The 25,442-nt window shown below is 35.4% G+C and overlaps 1 protein-coding gene and 1 non-coding gene across 3 annotated transcripts; one reads left to right on the forward strand and one right to left on the reverse strand.

Annotated features, from left to right (window-relative positions):
* Positions 1 to 3,737: 3,737 nt before the first annotated feature.
* LOC130941312 (protein MHF2 homolog) lies at positions 3,738 to 5,560 on the reverse strand. 2 transcript variants are annotated; one of them, XM_057869782.1, is made up of 6 exons: positions 5,471 to 5,560; positions 5,311 to 5,359; positions 5,191 to 5,231; positions 4,362 to 4,401; positions 4,174 to 4,227; positions 3,738 to 4,089 (listed from the first exon to the last, which is right to left on the reverse strand). In XM_057869782.1, the coding sequence occupies exons 1-6, from the start codon at positions 5,492 to 5,494 to the stop codon at positions 3,986 to 3,988; spliced, it is 312 nt and encodes a 103-aa protein (XP_057725765.1). In that variant the 5' UTR covers positions 5,495 to 5,560; the 3' UTR covers positions 3,738 to 3,985. The 2 variants fall into 2 exon arrangements, with proteins under 2 accessions (XP_057725765.1, XP_057725756.1); XM_057869773.1 differs by having other exon boundaries at positions 5,311 to 5,387; positions 5,475 to 5,504.
* A 69-nt stretch (positions 5,561 to 5,629) lies between these two features.
* Positions 5,630 to 5,701, forward strand: TRNAT-UGU (transfer RNA threonine (anticodon UGU)). Its single transcript has one exon. It is a non-coding gene; the product is annotated as a tRNA-Thr (tRNA).
* Positions 5,702 to 25,442: the final 19,741 nt, after the last annotated feature.

A 25,442-nucleotide genomic window follows, 5' to 3' on the forward strand; every position in this document is an offset into this window, starting at 1 on the left:
TTGTTCTCGCCACATCGCCATGCCACTTTTGTATCCAACTATTCTTCTATTTTCTATTTTAATTTTAAAGTCTTTTTTTGAATTTAATTTTGTCTATGAAAATTTGACAGCACAATACACACTCGTCAGAGACTGTACAGATACTCTTTTGAAAATAATTCTGACTCAACTGTAAAAATAGGAGTGATACCCCAACGTGGAGGAGATATAGTTTTTGAAAAAATGTATATATACTTTGATGGATGCAAAAAAGGCTACAAGACTAAATATCGTCCACTGATAGAATTAGATGGAGCCTTTTTAAAGACTCAATTTGTAGGATAAATTCTTTCCACAGTTGGACAAGATACCAACAACCACATATATATCATTGCTTGCGCTATTATAAACGTAGAGAACAAAGAGAACTGGTGATGGTTTTTAGAGCTTTTATTAAATAATCTGAGTGACTACAAGCAAAATGGCTGGTACTTCATGTCGAACATGCAAAAGGCAAAGTTTAATGTTTAGTTCAATTTTATCTACTTTTTTATTGTTATTTGTGAGGGCTGATATGAGAATATAATGTCTAAGTTTTTGTCTAAATTTTTGTGTTTTATAATTATTTGCTTCAAATAATTCGGACATATTCTAATTCAATTATAAACTGTTTTAGACATACCATATGTTTATGCATGTGCTATAATTGCTAAATTGAATGAAAATTTTAAAGATTACTGTCACACTTGGTTGACAATGATTTCTTATAGAGAAACATATATTCATTTTCTAAATTTCATTTCTAGATAAATATTGTAGGAGAAGTCTCAATATAATAGACCTCAAGTTCCAAAAATTCGGAAGAAGTCAAGTCCTTTGAAAAAGAAAAGATGAAAGGATGTAGATGAAAAGTCTTTAGGAAGTAAGATGAGCAAGACTGGAGCAACCAAATTGAATAGAAAGTAAAGGAGTTTACTTATAGTTATTGTGAGATAAAAGGTCACACCAAGAGAAACTACTACAAAAAGGCTGATGATGTTGCAGCCATTCTTGTTACTGCAGTAGTTGTAATTTCTAAAAAGAAAATGGCTTCTAATACAAATCAAACCACAGAGAATGAGTTTATACAAGAGAGAGACGATGACCCTATTCCAGCCACTGATGTTACTATTTCTGAGGCTCTAACAGATATTGCTACTTATTTAAAGATTGTGCTATTTCAACTACTTTTTTCACAACTAGAAGATGGAGAACAAGTGATCCACCTAATTTACTTTTACATTTGTGGAATTAAAGTTTATTTTAATTATCTATTTACTTTAATTATGTCTCATCCTGATTTGGACTTGTATTTCACTCATTCAATTATAGATAACTTCGGAAGGAAAACCTAATAAAGTACAATCTAAAAGAAAAGTATCTCCAATCCCAGACTCAGTAAGTATTGATCTAATACAGAAAGTAAATTCTAGAACATCGCTAAGAATAACTACTTTTATGAAGTTTGTCTCTGCAATGAGTCTAGGATTCAAACCTCCTAAAAAGAAATGATTTATATCTAGAAGTGATGGATTATTCTAATTAGAATAGTTGCTTTTTTAATTATGTTTATCTTATATTATTGGAATATAGTTATGTTGTTTGTTACTTGTTTTTTCATGTCTTTTTTGGATTGTCTTTTGTTGATACTCTATTATGTTTATTTTGGCCAATTTATAATAAACAATACCTTTGAATATTGGTTATGCATATCTTTTTTTGGATCTAAATTTAGAGACTTGAATTGAAGTTTATGAAGAGTACTAATAGCCTAATAGATTTAATATTTAGCTTTACTTCTTGACTGTTGCATTAATATATATGTACCAGAGTAGCTAAAGCATGCTTCTTTTTAATATTTGCTTTTACAATGCTTTGGTTCACAGTACACATATACAATATTAATTACACACTTCTAACCACATTTAGTCACACTTATCCCAAATATAATACTCACAAACACACAAAAACAAATAGCCAAAGTTAAAATACTAATTCATACTTTTAAACATCTAATTTCAGCTTTCATTGCGTTAATTTTTTATACTAAATTTATTTTTTAATTATCATTATTATTTACAGATTGTGCTCTTCTCACTATATTTTATTCTTCCTCGCCATCTAGCCATTTAAAAAAAAAATCACACCACATTTTCCTAGAATTTTGTTAATCCCTCGACAATCAAGAAAAAGAAAATTTTTTTAAAATACTCATAAACAAAAGTACCAATAGCAACACATTAAAGAAGAAGATATTGAACTTACATTATAATTTGGACATCCACAAAAGAATCTCTTAGCATTAGCATCCGTCCTAAACTATCGAAACATTTGATGCATTTTGCAGCCATACCAATCAGAAATCTTCTCTAATCTCCGACGGTTACAATTTTTTACAGAAGTACCATGGGAACGTGACCTCGTAAAGTTCCCTGAACTCATCATATTTCTAACAAAATTTCAAATGTTTTGAAAAAATAGGGTTACAATTTAGAATTTTAACATCTTTGGGTGGATTAAATTGAGTAACATTAATTTTTGCTACATTATTTAACCATTACACTTTCACCATGGCAAATTGAATCCCACGTAATACACATCTTGCAAGTCAATGTGCCACATTATATTTTCGTTAATAGAATTTTCATTAATGAAGTTAACAAAAATAACTCTAAAAACAAACATAAGTCACAATTCAATATTTCGGAATCTTAATTGGATGAATTGAAATTTAAAATCAAATTGAGCCCAAATATAAATTTTAGGAGGCAAAATAAGTTTTAACTTTTCGCGCATTTTCCTTCGCACACTGTTCCTATGCTCCTAACATGTGAGCCCATTCCTTAGGTTCAATTTGTTCACGGTACTAAAAAATATAAGAAGAAAAAATAAAGATATTTTATCCATATCTTAAGTTAGGCTAGAATTAGACAATAAATAAATAAATAAATAAATTTTATGACGTTTATAATTTGGTATTTAATTTTTTAACTTATTTTTTTAATAAAATTTAAATATTTAAAAATTATTTATTTATATATTTTTTAAATTAAATATTAATTTTTTAATTTTTTAATAAATTAGACACTACTTTTAACTACCATAGCAATCACTAATTATTAAACAGCAAAAGAAGATACATCTAAATGTACCCAAAAAAAAGTATGATTTGGGAGACCAAAATACTCTTTAAAAAAAATAATTCTGTTAAATACATCATTAGGAACATTGCACTCCTCTTTTTTTTTTTTTTTTATTCGCATATTAATTCAACTGTGTTAAGGTAACAAAACATTTAATAAGGATAATACGGGGCGTATGTGCCACACCATGCATAGCACCACCTAAGAGGAAAATGTAACTTGCAGACTTCGTGTAATTTCGGCGTCATTTGATTAACAGAACAGTCAGAGTTTAATTTACAGACAGATGATTTTTAAATCTTTAAAGAACACTTATTCCCTGTATCCATTTTAAATACTTTTGAGCTTAGTTGATCACTTATTTGGACAAATTTAGGTTACTTGTTAGAGAGTATAATCCTTGACACCTAAGGCTTGACTCACAAGCTAACTTTATCGAGATATATTGATTTAAGCTGTTTCAATTATTTTAAGGACCCAACTTATTTTCGATATAATTTATGCATCGTATTCATATATAGACGTATAGTATTACATTTTAATATTTATCATGTCAACTCATGAGCTACTAAGTCATTATTGTCAAAGATGAGCACAAGAAAATCGTCCCATCTGCATTGCTAACTATATATTCGTTAATCAAGCAGCAGAAGTTTAGCCCCCCTAGGGAAAAAGTTGAAAATTCTCAACCCAACGTTTTTTCACTCTTACATGTGGGGAATTAGATGGTATCAAATACATCTTCCATCAACAAAGCATAATTGGTTTTCTAATAGATCATGATAGGGGGAACCAGAAGTTACAAACAAGTATCTTAAAATGCTTTAGAAATCTAGAAGTAACTGAGGCAGAATAAACTCCAAATGAGAAGGTTCTATTTGAGTACTTCCCTCTGCCTCCGCAACTGCAGCAGCCCGCTGAACAGCCTCTGCATAAAAAAATGGCTTTTGTCAACATGATACACACTATATACAGTCATAACAAGCATGATTGTTTCTCTTTAAGTACGGACCTGTGACGAAAACCCGAACGAGTTCACAAGAAAGCTTTAGTGCATTGCCATTGACTGTATCAGAAAACACGGACGCGTGTGTATTTTTCAAAATGTCCAGTTTGCCATGGTAACGTAACTATAGCATGACATGATAATAGAACTTCTACCAACTAAGAATGATATAAATTGCAAATGGGTATCAGTACCAGAAGTTGGCCGACTCTTCTTGGAAGTTCCAGCTCCTGCCTGTAGCAATAAAAGACGCGCAGATTATTGACACATTCCAATAGTAAATAGCTAACATGTTATAGATTGCAGAAGTTACTTTGAAAATGAAGTTATAGGTGAATAGTTCTACATAATCTTACTATCACAAATGTGACAGAACCTAAGTAATATAGAGGGAAAAAACAAAAGGAAATGGAAACACTTGAAGCAAATATGGTCTATTCCTAAGTATATTAAGAAAGGAGCATTACATAGATCTCTCCTGAATTTAGGCGATATAACACATGAACACAAAACTAATTTTTTTGTCATGCCTAAACTTATATGGGAATTCAGTGTCACATTTTATAAAATATGGTATAGTATACTTGTACAAAAGATAAGGTATTGTGTGTAATATTACCTAATCTAAGAAGAGATCAAGGTAATTTTTACTTAACAATAAATTAACTATGGACTTTCTGAAACCTTATATTTTGTGTTTACTAAACGGATCTCTGATCTATAAGGAAAACTAAGACAAACTTCATTGCAAACCATAGAAATGTCAAAGCCCACAGTTTCACATTATCTAAATTGAAATTCTGGTTGTTAAGCTTTGTAGGTTCATGGAAAACATAGAGAAAAAGATTAGCTTAACATTTTCAATTTAGTTTCAAAGAGAATACACAAGATCAAACACGAAATTTGTGCCAGTAACAATTAAACTGTTAATTTTGTTTAGTCTAACCACAAACACAAGTCAACAAAAGGAGAACTCAGAAAATGAAAATAAAGTAAGAAACTGGAGATAATAGAGTTGCTAACCTCAGAATCCAACGCTTCGTTGGCTTCGATTCTTTCACGCTCTGCAAAACGGAAACCATGAACATTGAAGTTAATAATTCCGATAAACCAAAGAATGAAATGAAAGAAGAAGAGAGAGACCAAGGGTTCGCGCGGTCCAAACGCGCTTCAGAATGGCATGTATCAAAGGCTGCAACAAAAAAAAATGCAAGTAGAAACTAGAAAATTAGGTCTTAGATGTACAATTGACAGCGATGAGAAACAGGTACTAAACGGGAAACGAAGGATTTTCGGGTTTTACACACTCAAAGGCTGCTTCCCCCATCGCAATGTGATTACAGTTCACTCGTATTGTTGCAGAGTTTGGAGGGATAATATAAAAAATAAAATATCGAATTTCCTGTCAAAATTTTTTAACTTTATCTCAAAAATATTAGTTTTAAAGATAGTTCAAAAACAGGCCCCTATAGCTCAGTGGTAGAGCGTCAGTCTTGTAAACTGAAGGTCTGTAGTTCGATCCTGCATGGGGGCAATTTTTATATTTTTATTTTTAAAATAAATAAAAATAATTTAAAAATTAAGAATAAAAAATATTTAGAAAGTGTTCAAAAAAATATAGTTTTTAACAATTTTTATATTTTTATTTTTAAAATAAATAAAAATAATTTAAAAATTAAGAATAAAAAATATTTAAAAAGTGTTCAAAAAAATATAGTTTTTAAGAACTTATTTGTCATTAGTATTTTTTGGGATTTGTTTTGTCAGCAATATAAACTTTCAAGTACCATTTTAGTATTTTATTCATATTTATAAATATTATTTACAAAGTAACCATTTATAAACAATGTATAAATTTATTTTTTTTTAATAGTATTCAATTTAAAATAAAGATAAAAATTTATATTCAAAGCATTTTTTATTTTTATGCATAATTTTAGTGATAAAAAATATTTTATTTTTTAATTTTATATATTCAATTTATTAAATTATTTTTAATTTTAAATGATATAAGTTACTTTTTTAAGAAAATTAAAATAAAAAAGATAAAGGGACTCCCGAAAAAGGATAATATTAAGTTTCATATTCTTATGTATGAGAATATTATAGTTCATTATATTATATATTATTTTTGCATTACAGAACAAAAAAATAGAATTCTATATTTTTTTTGTTATTTATTTTATTTTATTTTAGTTGTCTAAATTAGCTTATATATTGTCAACTCATTTTTTATTATTTATGCAATATTTTTTCTTTTCTAATAGTTGTCTATTAATAAATGTTGAATAACAATTTTGTTTATTATATTTTAATATATTTATTTTAATTACACTCAATAAATTGCTCAAATACAAATTTGTTTTCTTGAACCATTTTTTTGATCATATGATTAGAATTGTTTAAAGATGAGGCAATGATCCTAAAATTTTTGAAGTAAAGAAAAAATACAATAAAATAAACTTAAAACTTAAAATAAAATAGTTTAAAAAATAGAAGATGTATGAAAAAAAAACAATCAACTAAAATTTATATTGCCCATGAGATAGAAGAAAAAAGAGAAGGAAATAATTATGAAGATTGAAACAATAAAAAATATATAACACAAAGTTTAGATATTTATTGGGTTGTCAAGTTATTTAAAAAATTAATTAATAAATATTTTTATGTTGTTATATTTTCAATGTTATATGTCAATTTATTAACCAGTAAAAAATAATATTATTTAATATAAAATAGGTTAAAAAATAAAAAAGAAATTAACAAAATATATATGGGACTTTTTCATTCTAGTATTGGTAGGTACAAATTTTTTGACGCTCTTTATATGTCAATTAAATAATCAGTAATATATGCTAAAATGAATAATATTAAATTAATTATTTTTTGCAATATAATATATTTATTTTAATTTAATTATAAATAAATTTGTATGTATTTAAATCTCAAATTTAGTATTCTACATAATTAATAGTTTAAAAAATTAACATTTTAATGTTTCATCAAATTATTAGTAGGGTAGATTTAATACCAAACTTACAGCATCCTGGGCGTTTAGAAAAATGCCCAGTGACAAAGGTTTTCTGGCGTTTAACGCCAGCTAGGGTACTTGGCTGGGCGTTAAACGCCCAAAACAAGTAACAACTGGGCGTTAAACACCCAAAACAAGCTACAGTTGGGTGTTAAACGCCCAAAACAGGCAACATTTGGGCGTTTAATGCCAGGAATGTGGAGGGGAGGTAGTTTTGTTTTCCAACTCAATTTTTTATTTTTTTATGTTTTCATCCATAATTTCTTGCATAAACATATTACAAATCCTCATCTTTCAATTTCAAATTTCAAAAATAACTCTTAATCCTAAAAATCTTTTCTTCTTTTCAAATCTTTTTTCAAAACTCATATCTTTTTTATTTCTTTTCAAATCTTCTGCAAAATCCATCTATCTTTTTAATATCTTTTCAAATCTTTTTCAACTCATCATACTATCTTTTCCAATTTAGTTTTATCTTTTTCAAAATCCTCTCATATCTTTTCAATTTTAAAATTACATCCTTTGCATTTCATACTTATTTTTTACAAATCATATCTTCTATCATATCTTTTTTCAAAAAATTTTTGAACCCACCCCTTCCTTTTAAATTCACATTCGGCCACCCCCTCTCCTCCACAATTCGAATTTGGCTCTCCTCTTTCTCCTCTCCTTTCGTTTTTTTTGCTTGAGGACAAGCAAACCTCTAAGTTTGGTGTGTTTTGCGTGATCACTGAGCTAAGTCTCACTAAGATCATGGCTCCTAAAGGAAAACAAACCACTTCAAGAGGCAAGAAAGAGAATAATCCAAAATCACTTTGGAATCAAGAGAGGTTCTTAACCAAAGAACATTCGGACCATTACTACAAATAATGGGTCTAAGGTCAGTAATCCCAGAAGTTAAATTCGTTCTGAAAGAAGACGAATATCCGGAGATCCAAGAGCAGATTCAAAACAAAGGCTGGAAAATTCTAGCTAATCCTGAGACAAAGGTGGGTAGAAACATGGTTTAGGAATTCTACTCAAATCTGTGGCAAATAGAGAGGCAGAGAATGACTGGAACCGCTTTCTATACCTTTCGAACCATGGTCAGGGGGAAGATTATTTACTTCGACCTGGACAAAATAAAAGAGGTCTTCAAGCTGCCTCAACTACAAGATGATCCAGAATCCTTTAATAGGAGAATGGTGAGAGTAGATAAGCGCTTTGACCAAGTTCTAGAGGACATTTTGATGATTGGATTTTTGATGGTATAGAATTTCACAAATGAATTCTCGTTGCAGGTATAGTTTCTAAACCAATCAATAATCCTTTCATACAAAAAGTTGTTTGTCACTAGTACAAATCCCTAAAATTTATAAACCGAAGTATTGAACCTCGGGTCGTTCTCCCTAGGAATTACAATAAAGTGTCTTGTTATTGGTTGTGAGTTATTTTTGGGGTTTTAATAAGAAACATGAAAGATAAATGGCAAAAAGTAAATTAATGGCTACAAAGGTCTTGGCAAGGGTTGGTAGTCAAAGATCTCTATCCTAATCACTAATCACAACGTGAGAATTGGCAAGGATTAATCTCACTAAATCATCCTCTAACTAATGGTAAAGGAAAGTTGAATGAGATATATCAATCCAAGTCCATAGGTCCTAACTCTCCACTAATTCAATTAATGAGAACTAGAGTCAATGGCTCCCAATCATCAATCACTTGGACATTAGTAACTCAAGAGGTCCTAAGTTACCTTTCCAAGCCAAGAGTATAAAATTCTACTCTAAAATCCAACCAAGCATTTCATCAAACACTTGGAAGGCATAAAAGGAAAGCATAGTAAATCAACAACAAGAACAAAATCTAACAACAATTATTGCAAAGAATTAAAAACGACAAATCAAAAGAAACACAATTATTATGATTTACCTTGATTGAATTGAAAGAAAGTAGAAGAAACAAAAGTAGATCTACAACAAAACACAAGAACAACATAAAAGAGATTACAACAAAGGAATGGAAAAAGAATGAATGTAACTACAAGGAATTGAGAAGATAGAAGTAGAAGAAGATGAATTAAAATCTAGATCTAAGAACTAAACCTAATCCTAATCCTAATTCTAGAGAGAAGTGAGAGCTTCTCTCTCTAAAACTAACTTTTCCTCCAAAACTAAGCTAAACTAAACTAATGGTAACTAACTTGTTCATCCCTCTTCAATCCTTGGCTTAAATAGCATCAGAAATGAGTTGGATTGGGCCCACAATGCTTCTAAAATCGATGGCCACGAGTTGCATTAAGTGGATCATGTGCCACCATCGGCGTGTCCGCGTACCGTGCGCGTGCGCACCCTTATGTGTGATGCAACTATGACAAATCTTATATCATTTTGAAGCCCCGGATGTTAGCTTTCCAACCCAACTGAAACCGCATCATTTGGACCTCTGTAGCTCAAGTTATGGTCGATTAAGTGCGAAGAGGTCGGCTTGACAGCTTTTGCGATTCCTACCTTTCTTCATGAGTTCTCCATTTCTACATGCTTTTTTCTTCATTCCCTTAGTCCAATCCTTGCCTCCTAAATCTAAAATCACTTAGCAAACATATCAAGGTATATAATGGAATCAAGGAGAATTAAATTTAGCTATTTTAAGACCTAAAAAGCATGTTTTCACTCTTAAGCACAATTAAGGGAGAAGTTATAAAACCATGCTATTTCATTGAATAAATGTGGGTGAAAGGTTATAAAATCCCCTAAATCAAGGACAAGATAAACCCTACAAATGGGATTTATCACATATGCATCCCTGGAGCCAAGTGGATAACCAACACAAAGGGTGTCCCAAATCAACTCAAGAGAGGGGATCTCAAACCAGTTGTTAGAGGCTGGCTGGATTTCATTGGGTGTTCCATACTGTCCACCAGCAACCGCTCTGAGGTCACTATCAAAAGAGCAGTGATGGTCCATTGCATTATGCTGGAAAACGAAGTGGAGGTTCATCATCTGATTTTTTGTGAGCTTTACACAATTGCAAACAAGAACTCCACTGAAGCCAAATTGGCCTACCCAAGCTTGATTTCTCTGCTATGTAAAGATGCTGGGGTAAAGATGGGAGTAGATGAGTATATCTCAGTCGACCAGCCAATCACAAAAAAAGTCAATGGAAGGACAACAAGTGCAAAATAACTCCATCAAGAGGAGGGCGCAGGAGTTCCTCCCAGAAATCCCTCAGATTGACTACTGGACCCGCCTAGAAGCATCTGTCATCAAGCTGCAAGAAGCTATGGATCAACTTAAGGAAGAACAGCAGAATCAAAATAGCATGCTTTGCAAACTGCTTAAGGAACAGGAGAAGCAAGGGCGTGAGCTACAGGAGCTGAAGCGCCAGAAGCTGTCTCTTGAAGGACCAGACACCCCACAGATTGAAGGAGCATCCATCTCCCAAAATAGAGGTTCTTGAGTCCTAATCTTAACTCTGTGATAACTTCTTCTATTAGAGATCTATTTTAGGAGTCATATGAGTAGTAGTAGTTAGTATTTTTATTTTTATTTTTATCATCTCCAAGTAAGCTATAATTTATTTTTCTCATCATCATTAAACATGAACAAAATAGCAGATATTTTTAAAATAAGGAGGCAACTTTTTCGAGTTCTTAATAAGAAAAATTCAAATTATTTATATGTGGTGGCAACACTTTTTGTTTTCTGAAAGAATGCTTGAACAGTGCATATTTTTTATCTTGTTGTTTATGAATGTTAAAACTGTTGACTCTTGAAAGAATGATGAAAAAGAGAAATGTTATTGATAATCTAAAAAAATCATAAAATTGATTCTTGAAGCAAGAAAAAGCAGTGAAAAAAATATAATAAATTTGGCACAAAAGAAAAAAAGAAAAAGAAAAGCAAGTAGAAAAAGCCAATAACCCTTTAAACCAAAAGGCAAGGGTAAAAAGAATTCAAGGCTTTGAGCATTAAGGGATAGGAGGGCCAAAGGAATAAAATCCTGGCCTAAGCGGCTGAATCAAGCTGTCCCTAACCATGTGCTTGTGGCATGCAGGTCTAAGTGAAAAGCTTGAGACTGAGTGGTTAAAGTCGTAATCCAAAGAGTGTGCTTAAGAACTCTGGATACCTATAATTGGGGACTTTAGCAAAGCTGAGTCACAATCTGAAAAGATTCACCCAGTTATGTGTCTGTGGCATTTATGTATCCGGTGGTAATACTGGAAGGCAAAGTGCTTAGGGCCACGGCCAAGACTCATAAAGTAGCTGTGTTCAAGAATCAACATACTAAACTAAGAGAATCAATAACACTATCTGAATTCTGAGTTCCTATGGATGCCAATCATTCTAAACTTCAAGGGATGAAGTGAGATGCCAAAACTGTTCAGAAGTAAAAAGCTACTAGTCCCGCTCATCTAATTAGAATTGAGCCTCATGTAAAACTCTGAGATTACCTCTTGATCTTCGTGCTATCCTATTTTGTTTATCTAGTTGCTTGGGGACAAACAACAGTTTAAGTTTGGTGTTGTGATGAGCGGATATTTTATACATTTTTTGGGGGTATTTTCATATAGTTTTTAGTAGGATCTAGCTACTTTTTAGTATATTTTCATTAGTTTTTATGCAAAAATCACATTTCTAGACTTTGCTATGAGTTTGTGTATTTTTCTGTAATTTCAGGTATTTTCTGGCTGAAATTGAGAGACCTGAGCAAAAATCTGATTCAGATGTTGAAAAAAGACTGCAGATGCTGTTGGATTCTGACCTCCCTGCACTCGAAATGGAATTTTTGGAGCTACAGAAGTTCAAATGATGCGCTATCAATTGCGTTGGAAAGTAGACATCCAGGGCTTTCCAGTAATATATAATAGTTCATACTTTGCCCGAGTTTAGACGATGCAAACTGGCGTTCAACGCCAGCCTTCTGCCCTATTCTGGCCTTAAACGCCAGAAACAGGTTACAAGCTAGAGTCAAACGCCAGAAACAGGTTACAACTTGGCGTTTAACTCCAGGAATAGCCTATGCACGTGAAAGCTTTAATGCTCATCCCCAACACACACCAAGTGGGCCCCGGAAGTGGATTTCTACACTATCTACCTTAGTTTACTCATTTTCTATAAACCTAGGTCACTAGTTGAGTATAAAAACTACTTTTAGAGATTTATTTTGGACCTCATGACACTTTTAGATCTGAATTTGTATCTTTGACGGCATGAGTCTCTAAACCCCATGGTTGGGGGTGAGGAGCTCTACTGTGTCTCGATGAATTAATGCAATTATGTCTGTTTTCTATTCAATCATGCTTGTTTCTATTCTAAGATATTCATTCGCACTTCAACATGATGAATGTGATGATCCGTGACACTCATCACCATTCTCAACCTATGAACGCGTGCTTGACAATCACTTCCGTTCTACCTTAGATTGAATGTATATCTCTTGGGTTCCTAGTTCACGAGTTTGACTGCCTCTCCTGACAACAGAGTATTCAATTCCGTGAAACCAGAGTCTTCGTGGTATAAGCTAGAATCAATTGGCAGCATTCCTGAGATCCAAAAAGTCTAAACCTTGTCTGTGGTATTTGATAAACCACTATTTTATGGTTTATATTGTGTTTCATTGAGTGGTTTTTATCAAATTCTTGCCCACTTATTCATATAATTTGCATGATTTTACAATTCCTTCCCAAACTTATTCCATGGTTGAAAACCTGCTTCCTAGAGATCTTTTTATTGTGTATTTTAATTTTTCTTTATACCATTCGGTGTCGTAATCCGTGTGTTAAGTGTTTCAGGCTTCATAGGGCAGGAATGGCTTAGAGAATGGAGAGAAAGCTTGCAAAAAGGGAAGGAGCACAAGAAATAAAGGAGACAACCAGCGAACAGTGACGTGCACGCATGGCTGACGTGTGCGCGCGATTTGGACAAAATCACAGCGACGCGTACGTGTGCTTGACGTGTATGCGTGGATTGGAGTTCACGCAAACGACGCGAGCGCGTGCCTGACGCGTACGCATGGAGAGAAAAATCGTCAAACGACGCGTACGCGTGACCGACGCGTACGTGTGACATGCGCGATCTGCAAAAAATTTAGGAAATGCTGGGTACGATTTTGGGCCGCGTTTTGACCCAGTTTTCGGCCCAGAAACACAGAATAAAGTCAGGAAACATGCAGAGACTCAATTCATACGGAGCATAAGCTGATAATTCATAATTTTAGGTTTTTAGATGTAGTTTTTAGAGAGAGAGCCTCTCTCCTCTCCCTTAGGATTTAGGATTAGGATTCCTCTTAAAGGATTTAGGATTTCTTCTTCTCAATTTCCAGGTTCAATGTTCTTTTTATTTATTTTCTCAATTTGGTTTATGAACTCTTTATGTTTAGATTGATTTTCTATTTAATATAATTTGAGGTATTTCATATTTATGATTGCTTTATTCTATTTATGATTTTTTCAATTTAATTTAGAATTTTCCCTTTTGGCTTTGGTTAAGTAATTGGTGACGCTTGAGTTATCAAATTCGAGGTGTTGACTAAAAATTGGAATTCCTTGCTAATTAATTTGGATTTCACTAACTCTAGCCTTTCCAAGGGAAAGACTAGGATTTGAGGATTCATATTGATTTATCCATCTGACTTACCTTCGTAGTTAGAGGTTGACTAAGTGGGAGCAAAAGCCAATTCTCATCACAATTGATAAGGATAACTAGGATAGGACTTCCAATTCTCATACCTTGCCGAGAGCTTTTCTAATTATTAATTTATTTTCCTTGCCATTTAAATTACCTGTTCCCTATTTCAAAAACCAAAAAATATACCTTTTTCCATAACCAATAATAAATCATACTTCCTTGCAATTCCTTGAGAAGACGATCAGAGGTTTAAATACTTCGGTTTATAAATTTTATTGGGTTTTGTTACTTGTGACAACCAAAACTTTTGTACGAAAGGATTTTTGTTGGTTTAGAAACTATACTTACAACGCGATTATATTTGTCAATTTCTTTATCGATAGAAATCTGATTGTCAAAATGGCGCCGTTGCCGGGGAATTGCAAACGTGTGCCTTATTATTGGTTATTGTAAATATTTTCTTTCTTATTAATTTTTGTTTTTATTTTCTCTCACTACTATGAACTCTCACCCCTTTGGCTATGAGTCTGGTTATAATTATGTTGCAGGAAGAGGAGATTACAATGAGAACATGCATCAAGGATGGAACAATCAAAGATGGGAAGAGCCACAAGGATTTAATCAACCCTCATGGCAACAACCACCTCCAATGGACTATCAACAACCATTCTGTGATGCATATCAAGGCAATGGCTATGGTGAGCACTCTTTTGATTATCAACAACCACTACCATATGCCTATGAACCCCCCCTCAACATGACTTTGGACCACCATACTCACAAGCCTTTTTTCGCCATTCACCTCTATATGACCCTAACCCTCAACCACCATACCAACCACCTTATGAGCCATATGAACCAGATATAGAACCACCCCAATTCCAACCTAATTACTCCCAAGAACCACCACCTCAATATTCACCATTTCCATATCCATCAATCCAAGAGCACTATGATCCTACTTATGATAGCTGAGCGCAACAAGAATAAAGGAATCGTCTCAAGGAAACAGTGGAAAAACCTCATGCAACCCTTCGCCAACTGGATCAAGCGATAAATTGATTACATTCCCAACGTTTGGACATTCAAGGAACCCCCATGGCTTCATATGGAGAATCTACTGAAGAACGTGGCATGAAGGAGAAGTTAGAAACTCCGGTGGACAGTGAGCAACACGATTTTGTATTGAAACAATTGGAAGAAGCTATGCCTGCCATTGAAGAGGAAGAAGTGGTTCAAGACTTAGGAGATGCAGAACCTCCATGGGAAACTCAAGTCATAGAGCCTCTTTCTAAGATGTTTGCAATTGATGTTGATGAGGGTGTACAACCTCCAAGGCATATCATGGTTGAAGACTTTGAAAGGGATGATCAAGAGATGGATTCAATCATTGATGAATTCTTATCTACATTTGAATCCTCTCCCATTGACTTGACATGGAGATTAAAGAAGAAAAAGTACAACCTCCTATGCCCTTGGTGAACAATGAAGAAGAGATCGAATTGGAAGAAAGCTACCAAGAGAAAGAGGTTGATATTGAAGGAGCTTGCAAAGAGGTGAAAGTTGTCAAGGAAGAACTCAAGGGAATGGAGTTGCAAATCACCTTGCCAAAGTTGTTAGAGACTTCTTGGTGGACGAAATTGTGATTCAACATCCTTAAGTTTGTATGGAATCTATCTTTTGAGCTTTAGTATGAATATACCCTTAGGACACTGTTTATTTTGAGATGAAGGCTTCTAAGGGGCAGCACCTGTGTGAGGTTTTCTTTATTGGAATTCACAACTCCGTTCAACTAACCAGCAAGTGTACTGGGTCGTCCAAGTAATAACCTTACGTGAGTAAGGGTCGAATCCACAGAGATTGTTGGTATGAAGCAAGCTATGGTCACCTTGCAAATCTCAGTTAGGCAGATTAAAGGGTAATAGTGATAATTGGATTGTTAAATAAAAAGGAATAATAAAAGGATAGAGATACTTATGTAGATTCATTGGTAGGAATTTCAGATAAGCGGAATGGAGGTGCTGCAGAGCTCTCGGACGCCTGCTCTCCTATTCCTTCTACTCAATCCTTCTTACTCCTTTCCATGGCAAGCTTTGTATAGGGGTTCACTATCAGCTGTGGCTACTTTCATTCCTCTCGGGGAAATAACCTGTGCGGCTGTCACTCGCACAGCTAACCAGTCTGGAGGCATCACCCATGGTTGATAGCTACATCCCATCCTCGCAGTGAAAGCTAATGCACGCACTCTGTCACAGTACGGCCAATCACCGGTTGGTTCCCGCTCCTACTGGAATAGAATCCCTCTTTTGCGTTTGTCACCAACGCCCAGCAGGTTAAAGTTTGAAGCACGTCACAGTCATTCATGAACGGAATCCTACTCGGAATACCACAGACAAGGTGAGACTTTCCGGATTCCCAGGATCCTACTCGGAACACCACAGACAAGGTTGGACTTTCCGGATCCAGACAAATGCCGCCATCTATCTAGCTTATACCACGAAGATTCTGTTGGGGAATCTAAGAGATACACATTCAAGCCTTGTTGCATGTAGAACGGAAGTGGTTGTCAATCACGCGCGTTCATGAGTGAGAATGATGATGAGAGTTATTAGCTCATCACATTCATCATGTTCTTGGGTACGAATGAATATCTTGGAATAAGAATAAGATAGAGAATTGAATAAAAGAAAATAGAACTTCATTAATCTTTGAGGTACAGCAGAGCTCCACACCCTTAATCTATGGTGTGCAGAAACTCCACCGTTGAAAATACATAAGTGAAAGAGGTCCAGGCATGGCCGAATGGCCAGCTCCCTAAACGTGATCAATGATCTCCTAAGATGAAGAATAAAATAAAACTGAGACCAAAGATGTCTAATACAATAGATAAGTGTCCTATATATACTAGACTAGCTACTAGGGTTTACATGAGTAAGTAATTGATGCATAAATCCACTTCCGGGGCCCACTTGGTGTGTGCTTGGGCTGAGCTTGATCAATCCACGTGTAGAGGCATTTCTTGGCGTCAAACTTCAGGTTATGACGTGTTTTGGGCGTTTAACTTCGAATCATGACGTTTTTCTGGCGTTTTACTCCAGACAGCAGCATGAACTTGGCGTTTAACGCCAAGTTACGTCGTCAATATTCGAATAAAGTATGGACTATTATATATTGCTGGAAAGCCCTGGATGTCTACTTTCCAACGCCGTTGAGAGCGCGCCATTTGGAGTTCTGTAGCTCCAGAAAATCCATTTCGAGTGCAGGGAGGTCAGAATCCAACAGCATCAGCAGTCCTTTTGTCAGCCTTTTTCAGAGTTTTGCTCAAATCCCTCAATTTCAGTCAGAATTTACCTGAAATCACAGAAAAACACACAAACTCATAGTAAAGTCCAGAAATGTGAATTTAACATAAAAACTAAGGAAAACATCCCTAAAAGTAGCTCAAACTTACTAAAAACTATATAAAAACAATGCCAAAAAGCGTATAAATTATCCGCTCATCACAACACCAAACTTAAATTGTTGCTTGTCCCCAAGCAACTGAAAATCAACTAGGATAAAAAGAAGAGAGTATACTATAAAGTCCAAAATATCAATGAATATTAATTTAATTACATGAGCGGGACTTGTAGCTTTTTGCTTCTGAACAGTTTTGGCATCTCACTTTTTCCTTTGTAGTTTAGAGGTATTGGCGTCTCTGGGGGAACTTAGAATTTGGGATAGTGTTATTGACTTTCTTAGTTAAGCATGTTGATTCTTGAACACAGCTACTTATGAGTCTTGGCTGTGGCCCTAAGCACTTTGTCTTCCAGTATTACCACCGGATACACAAATGCCACAGACACATAACTGGGTGAACCTTTTCAGATTGTGACTTAGCTTTGCTAAAGTCCCCAGTTAGTGGTGTCTAGAGCTCTTAAGCACACTCTTTTGCTTTGGATCACGACTTTAACCACTCAGTCTCAAGCTTTTCACTTGGACCTTCATGACACAAGCACATGGTTAGGGACAGCTTGATTTAGCCGCTTAGGCCTGGATTTTATTTCCTTGGGCCCTCCTATCCATTGATGCTCAAAGCCTTGGATCCTTTTTACCCTTGCCTTTTGGTTTTAAGGGCTATTGGCTTTTTCTACTGCTCCTTCTTTTTTTTTTTTTTTTTTTCGCAAGCTTTCTTTTTCACTGCTTTTTCTTGCTTCAAGAATCAATTTCATGATGTTTTTCAGATCATCAATAACATTTCTCTTTGTTCATCATTCTTTCAAGAACCAACAATTTTAAACACTCATAAACAACAAGATCAAAAGACATATGCACTGTTCATTCATTCATTCAGAAAACAAAAGCATTGTCACCACATCAATATAATTAAACTAAATTCACTAATAATTTCGAAAATTATGCACTTCTTGTTCTTTTGAATTAAAACATTTTTCTTTTAAGAGAGGTGAAGGACTAATGGATTTTATTTCATAGCTTTAAGGCATGGTTTACATACTAATGATCATGAAGTAGAGACACAAAAACATAAATAAACATAGCATTAAAAACCGAAAACAGAAAGAAATAAAGAACAAGGAATGAATCCACCTTAGTGGCGTCTTCTTCTTGAAGGACCAATGATGTTCTTCAACTCTTCTATGTCCCTTCCTTGCCTTTGTTGCTCCTCCCTCATTGCTCTTTGATCTTCTCTTATTTCTTGGAGAATGATGGAGTGCTCATGATGTTCCACCCATAGTTGTTCAACATTATGGCTCAAATCCTCTAAGGAGGTGTTGAGTTGCTCCCAATAGTTGTTGGGAGGGAAGTGCATTCCTTGAGGCATTTGTTGATGATGCACTTCCTCATGTTCTTCTTGGAGGCCGTGAGGAGCTTCCCTTGTTTGCTCCATCTTTTTCTTGGTAATGGGCTTGTCTTCTTCAATGGAGACATCTCCATCTATGATAACTCCAGCTGAATAACATAGATGGCATATGAGGTGAGGGAATGCTAGCCGTGCCATGTATGAAGGCTTGTCAGCTATTTTGTAGAGTTCATTGGCTATGACTTCATGAACCTCTACTTCTTCACCAATCATGATGCTATGAACCATGATGGCCCGATCCACAGTAACTTCAGATCGGTTGCTTGTAGGGATGATGGATCTTTGAATGAACTCCAACCATCCTCTAGCTACAGGCTTGAGGTCCAGTCTTCTTAGTTGGACTGGCTTGCCCTTGGAGTCTACTCTCCATTGGGCGCCTTCCACACATATGTCCATAAGGACTTGGTCCAACCTTTGGTTAAAGTTGACCCTTCTTGTGTAGGGGCGTTCATCACCTTGCATCATGGGTGAGTGAAACGCCAACCTCACATTTTCCGGAATGAAATCCAAGTATTTCCCCCTAACCATTGTGAGATAATTCTTTGGGCTTGGGTTCATACCTTGGTCATGGTTCCTAGTGATCCATGCATTAGCATAGAACTCTTGAACCATCAATAATCCGACTTGTTGCATGGGGTTGGCTAAGACTTCCCAACCTCTTCTTTGGATTTCATGTCGGATTTCCGGATACTCATTCTTTTTGAGCTTGAAAGGGACCTCAGGGATCACCTTCTTCTTTGCCACAACATCATAGAAGTGGTCTTGATGGCTTTTGGAGATAAATCTCTCCTTCTCCCATGACTCGGATGTGGAAGCTTTTGCCTTCCCTTTTCCTTTTCTTGAGGAAACTCCGGTCTTGGGTGCCATTGATGGTGAATGAAAAACAAAAAGCTTAGGCTTTTTACCACACCAAACTTAAAATTTGCTTGTCCCCAAGCAAAAAGAAAAGAAGAGTAGAAGAAGAAGAAGAAAATATGGTAGAGAAGGAGAAGAGAGGGTTCGGCTATGTGGGAGAATGTGGGTTTGAGTTGTGTGAAAATGTAAAAGAAAAGAAGGGTATTTATAGGGAGAGGGGAGGGTATAGGTTCGGCCATATTGGGTGGGAAAGGGTGGGAAATTGAATTTGAAAGTAGTGGGGGTAGGTGGGGTGTATGGGAAAGAGGGGATGATGTGAATGGTGAATGGGGTAATTGGGAAGAGGAATTGAGGTGATAGGTGAAGGTTTTTGGGAAGTGTGACATTGAGAATGAGATTTGGATTAGAAGAGTGTGATTAGGATTAAAAGAAATGTGGTAGGTGGGGATCCTGTGGGGTCCACAGATCCTGTAGTGGGGATCCTGTGGGGTCCACAGATCCTGTAGTGGGGATCCTGTGGGGTCCACAGATCCTGAGGTGAAAACAAATACCATTCCTTCACCATATAGGCATGTAACATGCCTTCATGCATCATTCTGGCGTTTAAACGCCCATTGATGCACGTGCTGGGCGTTAAACGCCCATGTTATGCATGTTTCTGGCGTTGAACGCCAGTTTCATGCTTGTTTCTGGCGTTCAGCGCCAGATTGTCCTCTGTGTGCGCAACCTGGCGTTTAACGCCGGGTTGTTGCTTGTTTTGGGCGTTCAACGCCAGAAAGATGCTCTGTTCTGGCGTTGAACGCCAGCCAGATGCTCCTTCTGGGCGCTGAACGCCAGCCCGTGCGTCCTCCAGGGTGAAAAAATTTTTTTCTTCTGTTTTTGACTCTGTTTTTAATTTTTTTGATTTTTTCGTGACTCCTCATGATCATGTACCTAATAAAACACAAAAATAACAAAGAAACAAAATAAAATAAAATTAGATGAATAAAATTGGGTTGCCTCCCAACAAGCGCTTCTTTTAATGTCAATAGCTTGACAGTGGCTCTCATGGAGCCACAAGGTGATCAGGTCAATTTAAGTGTGGTATTCCCAACACCAAACTTAGAGTTTGGATATGGGGTTTGGACACCAAACTTAGAGTTTGGTTGTGGCCTCACAACACCAAACTTAGAGTTTGACTGTGTGGGCTCTTCTTGACTCTGAACTGAGAGAAGCTCTTCATGCTTGCTCTCTTTTGTCACAGAGGGATAGCCATGTGCTTGAAACACAAGATATTCTCCATTCAATTGAAGGACTAATTCACCTCTGTTGACATCTATCACAGCTCCTGCTGTGGCTAGGAAAGGTCTTCCTAGGATGATGCATTCATCATCTTCCTTCCTAGTGTCTAGGATTATGAAATCAGTAGGGATGTAAAGGCCTTCAACCTTTACTAGCACGTCCTCTACTAACCCATAAGCTTGTCTCACTGACTTGTCTGCCAGTTGTAATGAGAACAAGGCAGGTTGTACCTCAATGATTCCCAGCTTCTCCATTACAGAGAGTGGCATAAGATTTATTCCTGATCCAAGATCACATAGAGCTCTTTCAAAGCTCATAGTGCCAATGGTGCAAGGTATTAAGAACTTGCCAGGATCTTGTTTCTTTTGAGGTAGAGTTCTCTGAATCCAAGTATCCAGTTCACTAATGAGCAAGGGAGGTTCACTTTCCCCAGTCTCATTACCAAATAACTTGGCATTCAGTTTCATGATAGCTCCTAAATATTGAGCAACTTGCTCTTCAGTCACATCTTCATTCTCTTCAGAGGATGAATATTCTTCAGAGCTCATGAATGGCAGAAGGAGATTTAAAGGAATCTCTATGGTCTCTAGATGAGCCTCAGATTCCTCAGGATCCTTAATAGGAAACTCCTTCTTGCTTGAAGGACGTCCCAGGAGGTCTTCCTCACTGGGATTTTCGTCCTCTTCCTCCTTGGTGCATTCGGCCACTTTGATTAAATCAATGGCCTTGCACTCTCCTTTTGGATTCTCTTCTGTATTGCTTGGGAGAGTACTGGGAGGAGTGTCAATGACTTTCTTACTCAGCTGGCCCACTTGTGCCTCCAAATTTCTAATGGAGGATCTTGTTTCATTCATGAAACTGAAAGTGGCTTTTGACAGATCAGAGACTATATTGGCTAAATTAGAAGTGTTTTGTTCAGAGTTCTCTGTCTGTTGCTGAGAAGATGATGGATATGGCTTACTATTATTCAGCCTGTTGCGTCCACCATTGTTAAAACCTTGTTGAGGTTTTTGTTGATCCTTCCATGAGAAATTTGGATGATTTCTCCATGTTGGGTTATAGGTGTTTCCATAAGGTTCACCCATGTAATTAACCTCTGCCATGGCAGGGTTCTCAGGATCATAAGCTTCTTCAGAAGCTGCCTCTCTAGTACTGTTGGATGCATGTTGCAAGCCATTCAAATTTTGAGAGATTATGTTGACCTGTTGAGTCAACATTTTGTTCTGAGCCAATATGGCATTCAGAGCATCAATTTCAAGAACTCCTTTCTTCTGAGGTACCCCATTATTCACGGAATTCCTCTCAGAAGTGTACATGAATTGGTTGTTTGCAACCATGTCAATGAGTTCTTGAGCCTCTTCAGGCGTTTTCTTCAGGTGAATAGATCCACCTGCAGAATGGTCCAATGACATTTTCAAAAATTCAGAGAGACCATAATAGAATATATCTAATATGGTCCATTCTGAAAACATGTCAGATGGACATCTCTTGGTCAGCTGCTTGTATCTTTCCCAAGCTTCATAGAGGGATTCACCATCTTTTTGTTTGAAGGTTTGAACATCCACTCTCAGCTTGCTCAGCTTTTGAGGAGGAAAGAATTTGTCCAAGAATGCAGTGACAAGCTTATCCCATGAGTCCAGGCTATCCTTAGGTTGTGAATCCAACCATACTCTAGCTCTGTCTCTTACAGCAAAAGGGAAAAGCAAGAGTCTGTAGACTTCAGGATTAACTCCATTTGTCTTTACAGTGTCACAGATCTGCAAGAACTCAGTTAAAAACTGGTAAGGATCTTCAGATGGAAGTCCATAAAACTTGCAGTTTTGTTGCATTAAAGCAACTAGTTGAGGCTTAAGCTCAAAGTTATTGGCTCCAATGGCAGGAATGGAGATGCTTCTTCCATCAAACTTGGATGTTGGCTTAGTGAAGTCACCAAGCATTCTCCTTGCATCATTATTATTATTTTCGGCCATCACCTCTTGTGCTAGTGTTTCTGAAAGGTTATTTCTGGATTGTTGTATTTTAGCTTCTCTTAATTTTCTCTTCAGAGTCCTTTCAGGTTCTGGATCAATTTCAACAAGAGTGACTTTATCCCTGTTCCTGCTCATATGAAAGAGAAGAAAACAAGAAAAGAAGAGGAATCCTCTATGTCACAGTATAGAGATTCCTTTATGTTAGTAGAAAAAGAAAGGTGGTAGAAGAATGAAGAATGGATTCGGATTTATGGATGAAGAGAGGTGAAGAGAAGTGTTAGTAATTAAATAATTAAATAGAATAAGAAAAGAGAAGAGGAATTTCGAAAATAATGTTTGAAAAGGGGTTAGAGATTTTCGAAAATTAGAGATAAAATGTAATTAAAATTAAAACATGAAACAATTAATTAATTAAAAAGAATTTTTGAAAAAGAGAGAGATATTTTCGAAAATAGGAAAGAGAAAAGTAGTTAGGTGGTTTTGAAAAAGATAAGAAACAAACAAAAAGTTAGTTAGTTAATTGAAAAAGATTTGAAATCAAATTTGAAAAAGATAAGAAGATAGTAAGTTAGATAAGATATTTTGAAATCAAATTTTGAAAAATATAAAAATTTTTGAAAAAGATAAATTAAAAGATAAAAAGATTTTTAAGAAAAAGATATTTTGAAAAAGATTTGATTTTTAAGATGACTTAACTAACAAGAAACTACAAGATAAGATTCTAGAACTTAAAGATTGAACCTTTCTTAACAAGAAAGTAACAAACTTCAAATTTTTGAACCAATCACATTAATTGTTAGCTAATTTTCGAAAATTAGATATAAAAGATAAGAAAAAGATTTTGAAAATATTTTGAAAAATAATTTTTGAAATTTTCGAAAATTATATAAAAAATGAAGTAGATATGATTTTTGAAAAAGATTTTGAAAAGTTAAGATTTTTAAAATTGAAATTTTGACTTGACTTGTAAGAAACAACTAATTTTGAAAATTTTTGACCAAGTCAATCCCAAAATTTCGAAAATTTGGAGAGAAATAAGGAAAAGATATTTTTGATTTTTTAAATTTTTTTTTTTAAAGAAAAACACAAAAATGACCCAAAACATAAAAATTTTGGATCAAGACACAAGATGCATGCAAGAATGCTATGAATGTCAAGATGAACACCAAGAACACTTTAAAGATCATGATGAACATCAAGAACATAATTTTGAAAAATTTTTAATGCAAAGAAAACATGCAAGACACCAAACTTAGAAATTTTTAATGCATGGAAAATATGAATGAAAAAATGCACATGAAAAACAAGAAAAGACACAAAACAAGAAATCATCAAGATCAAACAAGAAGACTTATCAAGAACAACTTGAAGATCATGAAGAACACTATGAATGCATGAGATTTTCGAAAAATGCAAGAAAAAAATTTTTAAAGCATGCAATTGACACCAAACTTAAAAATTAACACAAGACTCAAACAAGAAACACAAAATATTTTTGGATTTTATGATTTTCTAATTTTTTTTTTGGATTTTTATTAATTATTTTCGAAAATAATGTGAAGAAAAATGAAAAATAAAAAGAAAAATTTTGAAAAAGATTTTTGAAAAGAAAATTACCTAATCTGAGCAACAAGATGAACCGTCAGTTGTCCATACTCGAACAATCCCCGGCAACGGCGCCAAAAACTTGGTGTTGTTGCCGGATTAAAACTTGGCACCATTGTGGTCTGGAAACAATTGTGAAATTGTTGTTCGAAATTGATTGTTCCCCGGCAACGGCGCCAAAAACTTGGTGGACGAAATTGTGATTCCTTCTTTTCTAATTCGAAACAATCCCCGGCAACGGCGCCAAAAACTTGGTGGACGAAATTGTGATTCAACATCCTTAAGTTTGTATGGAATCTATCTTTTGAGCTTTAGTATGAATATACCCTTAGGACACTGTTTATTTTGAGATGAAGGCTTCTAAGGGGCAGCACCTGTGTGAGGTTTTCTTTATTGGAATTCACAACTCCGTTCAACTAACCAGCAAGTGTACTGGGTCGTCCAAGTAATAACCTTACGTGAGTAAGGGTCGAATCCACAGAGATTGTTGGTATGAAGCAAGCTATGGTCACCTTGCAAATCTCAGTTAGGCAGATTAAAGGGTAATAGTGATAATTGGATTGTTAAATAAAAAGGAATAATAAAAAGGATAGAGATACTTATGTAGATTCATTGGTAGGAATTTCAGATAAGCGGAATGGAGGTGCTGCAGAGCTCTCGGACGCCTGCTCTCCTATTCCTTCTACTCAATCCTTCTTACTCCTTTCCATGGCAAGCTTTGTATAGGGGTTCACTATCAGCTGTGGCTACTTTCATTCCTCTCGGGGAAATAACCTGTGCGGCTGTCACTCGCACAGCTAACCAGTCTGGAGGCATCACCCATGGTTGATAGCTACATCCCATCCTCGCAGTGAAAGCTAATGCACGCACTCTGTCACAGTACGGCCAATCACCGGTTGGTTCCCGCTCCTACTGGAATAGAATCCCTCTTTTGCGTTTGTCACCAACGCCCAGCAGGTTAAAGTTTGAAGCACGTCACAGTCATTCATGAACGGAATCCTACTCGGAATACCACAGACAAGGTGAGACTTTCCGGATTCCCAGGATCCTACTCGGAACACCAC

The sequence above is a fragment of the Arachis stenosperma genome, chromosome 1, assembly GCF_014773155.1.
Source record: "Arachis stenosperma cultivar V10309 chromosome 1, arast.V10309.gnm1.PFL2, whole genome shotgun sequence".
Taxonomy (NCBI): domain Eukaryota; kingdom Viridiplantae; phylum Streptophyta; class Magnoliopsida; order Fabales; family Fabaceae; genus Arachis; species Arachis stenosperma.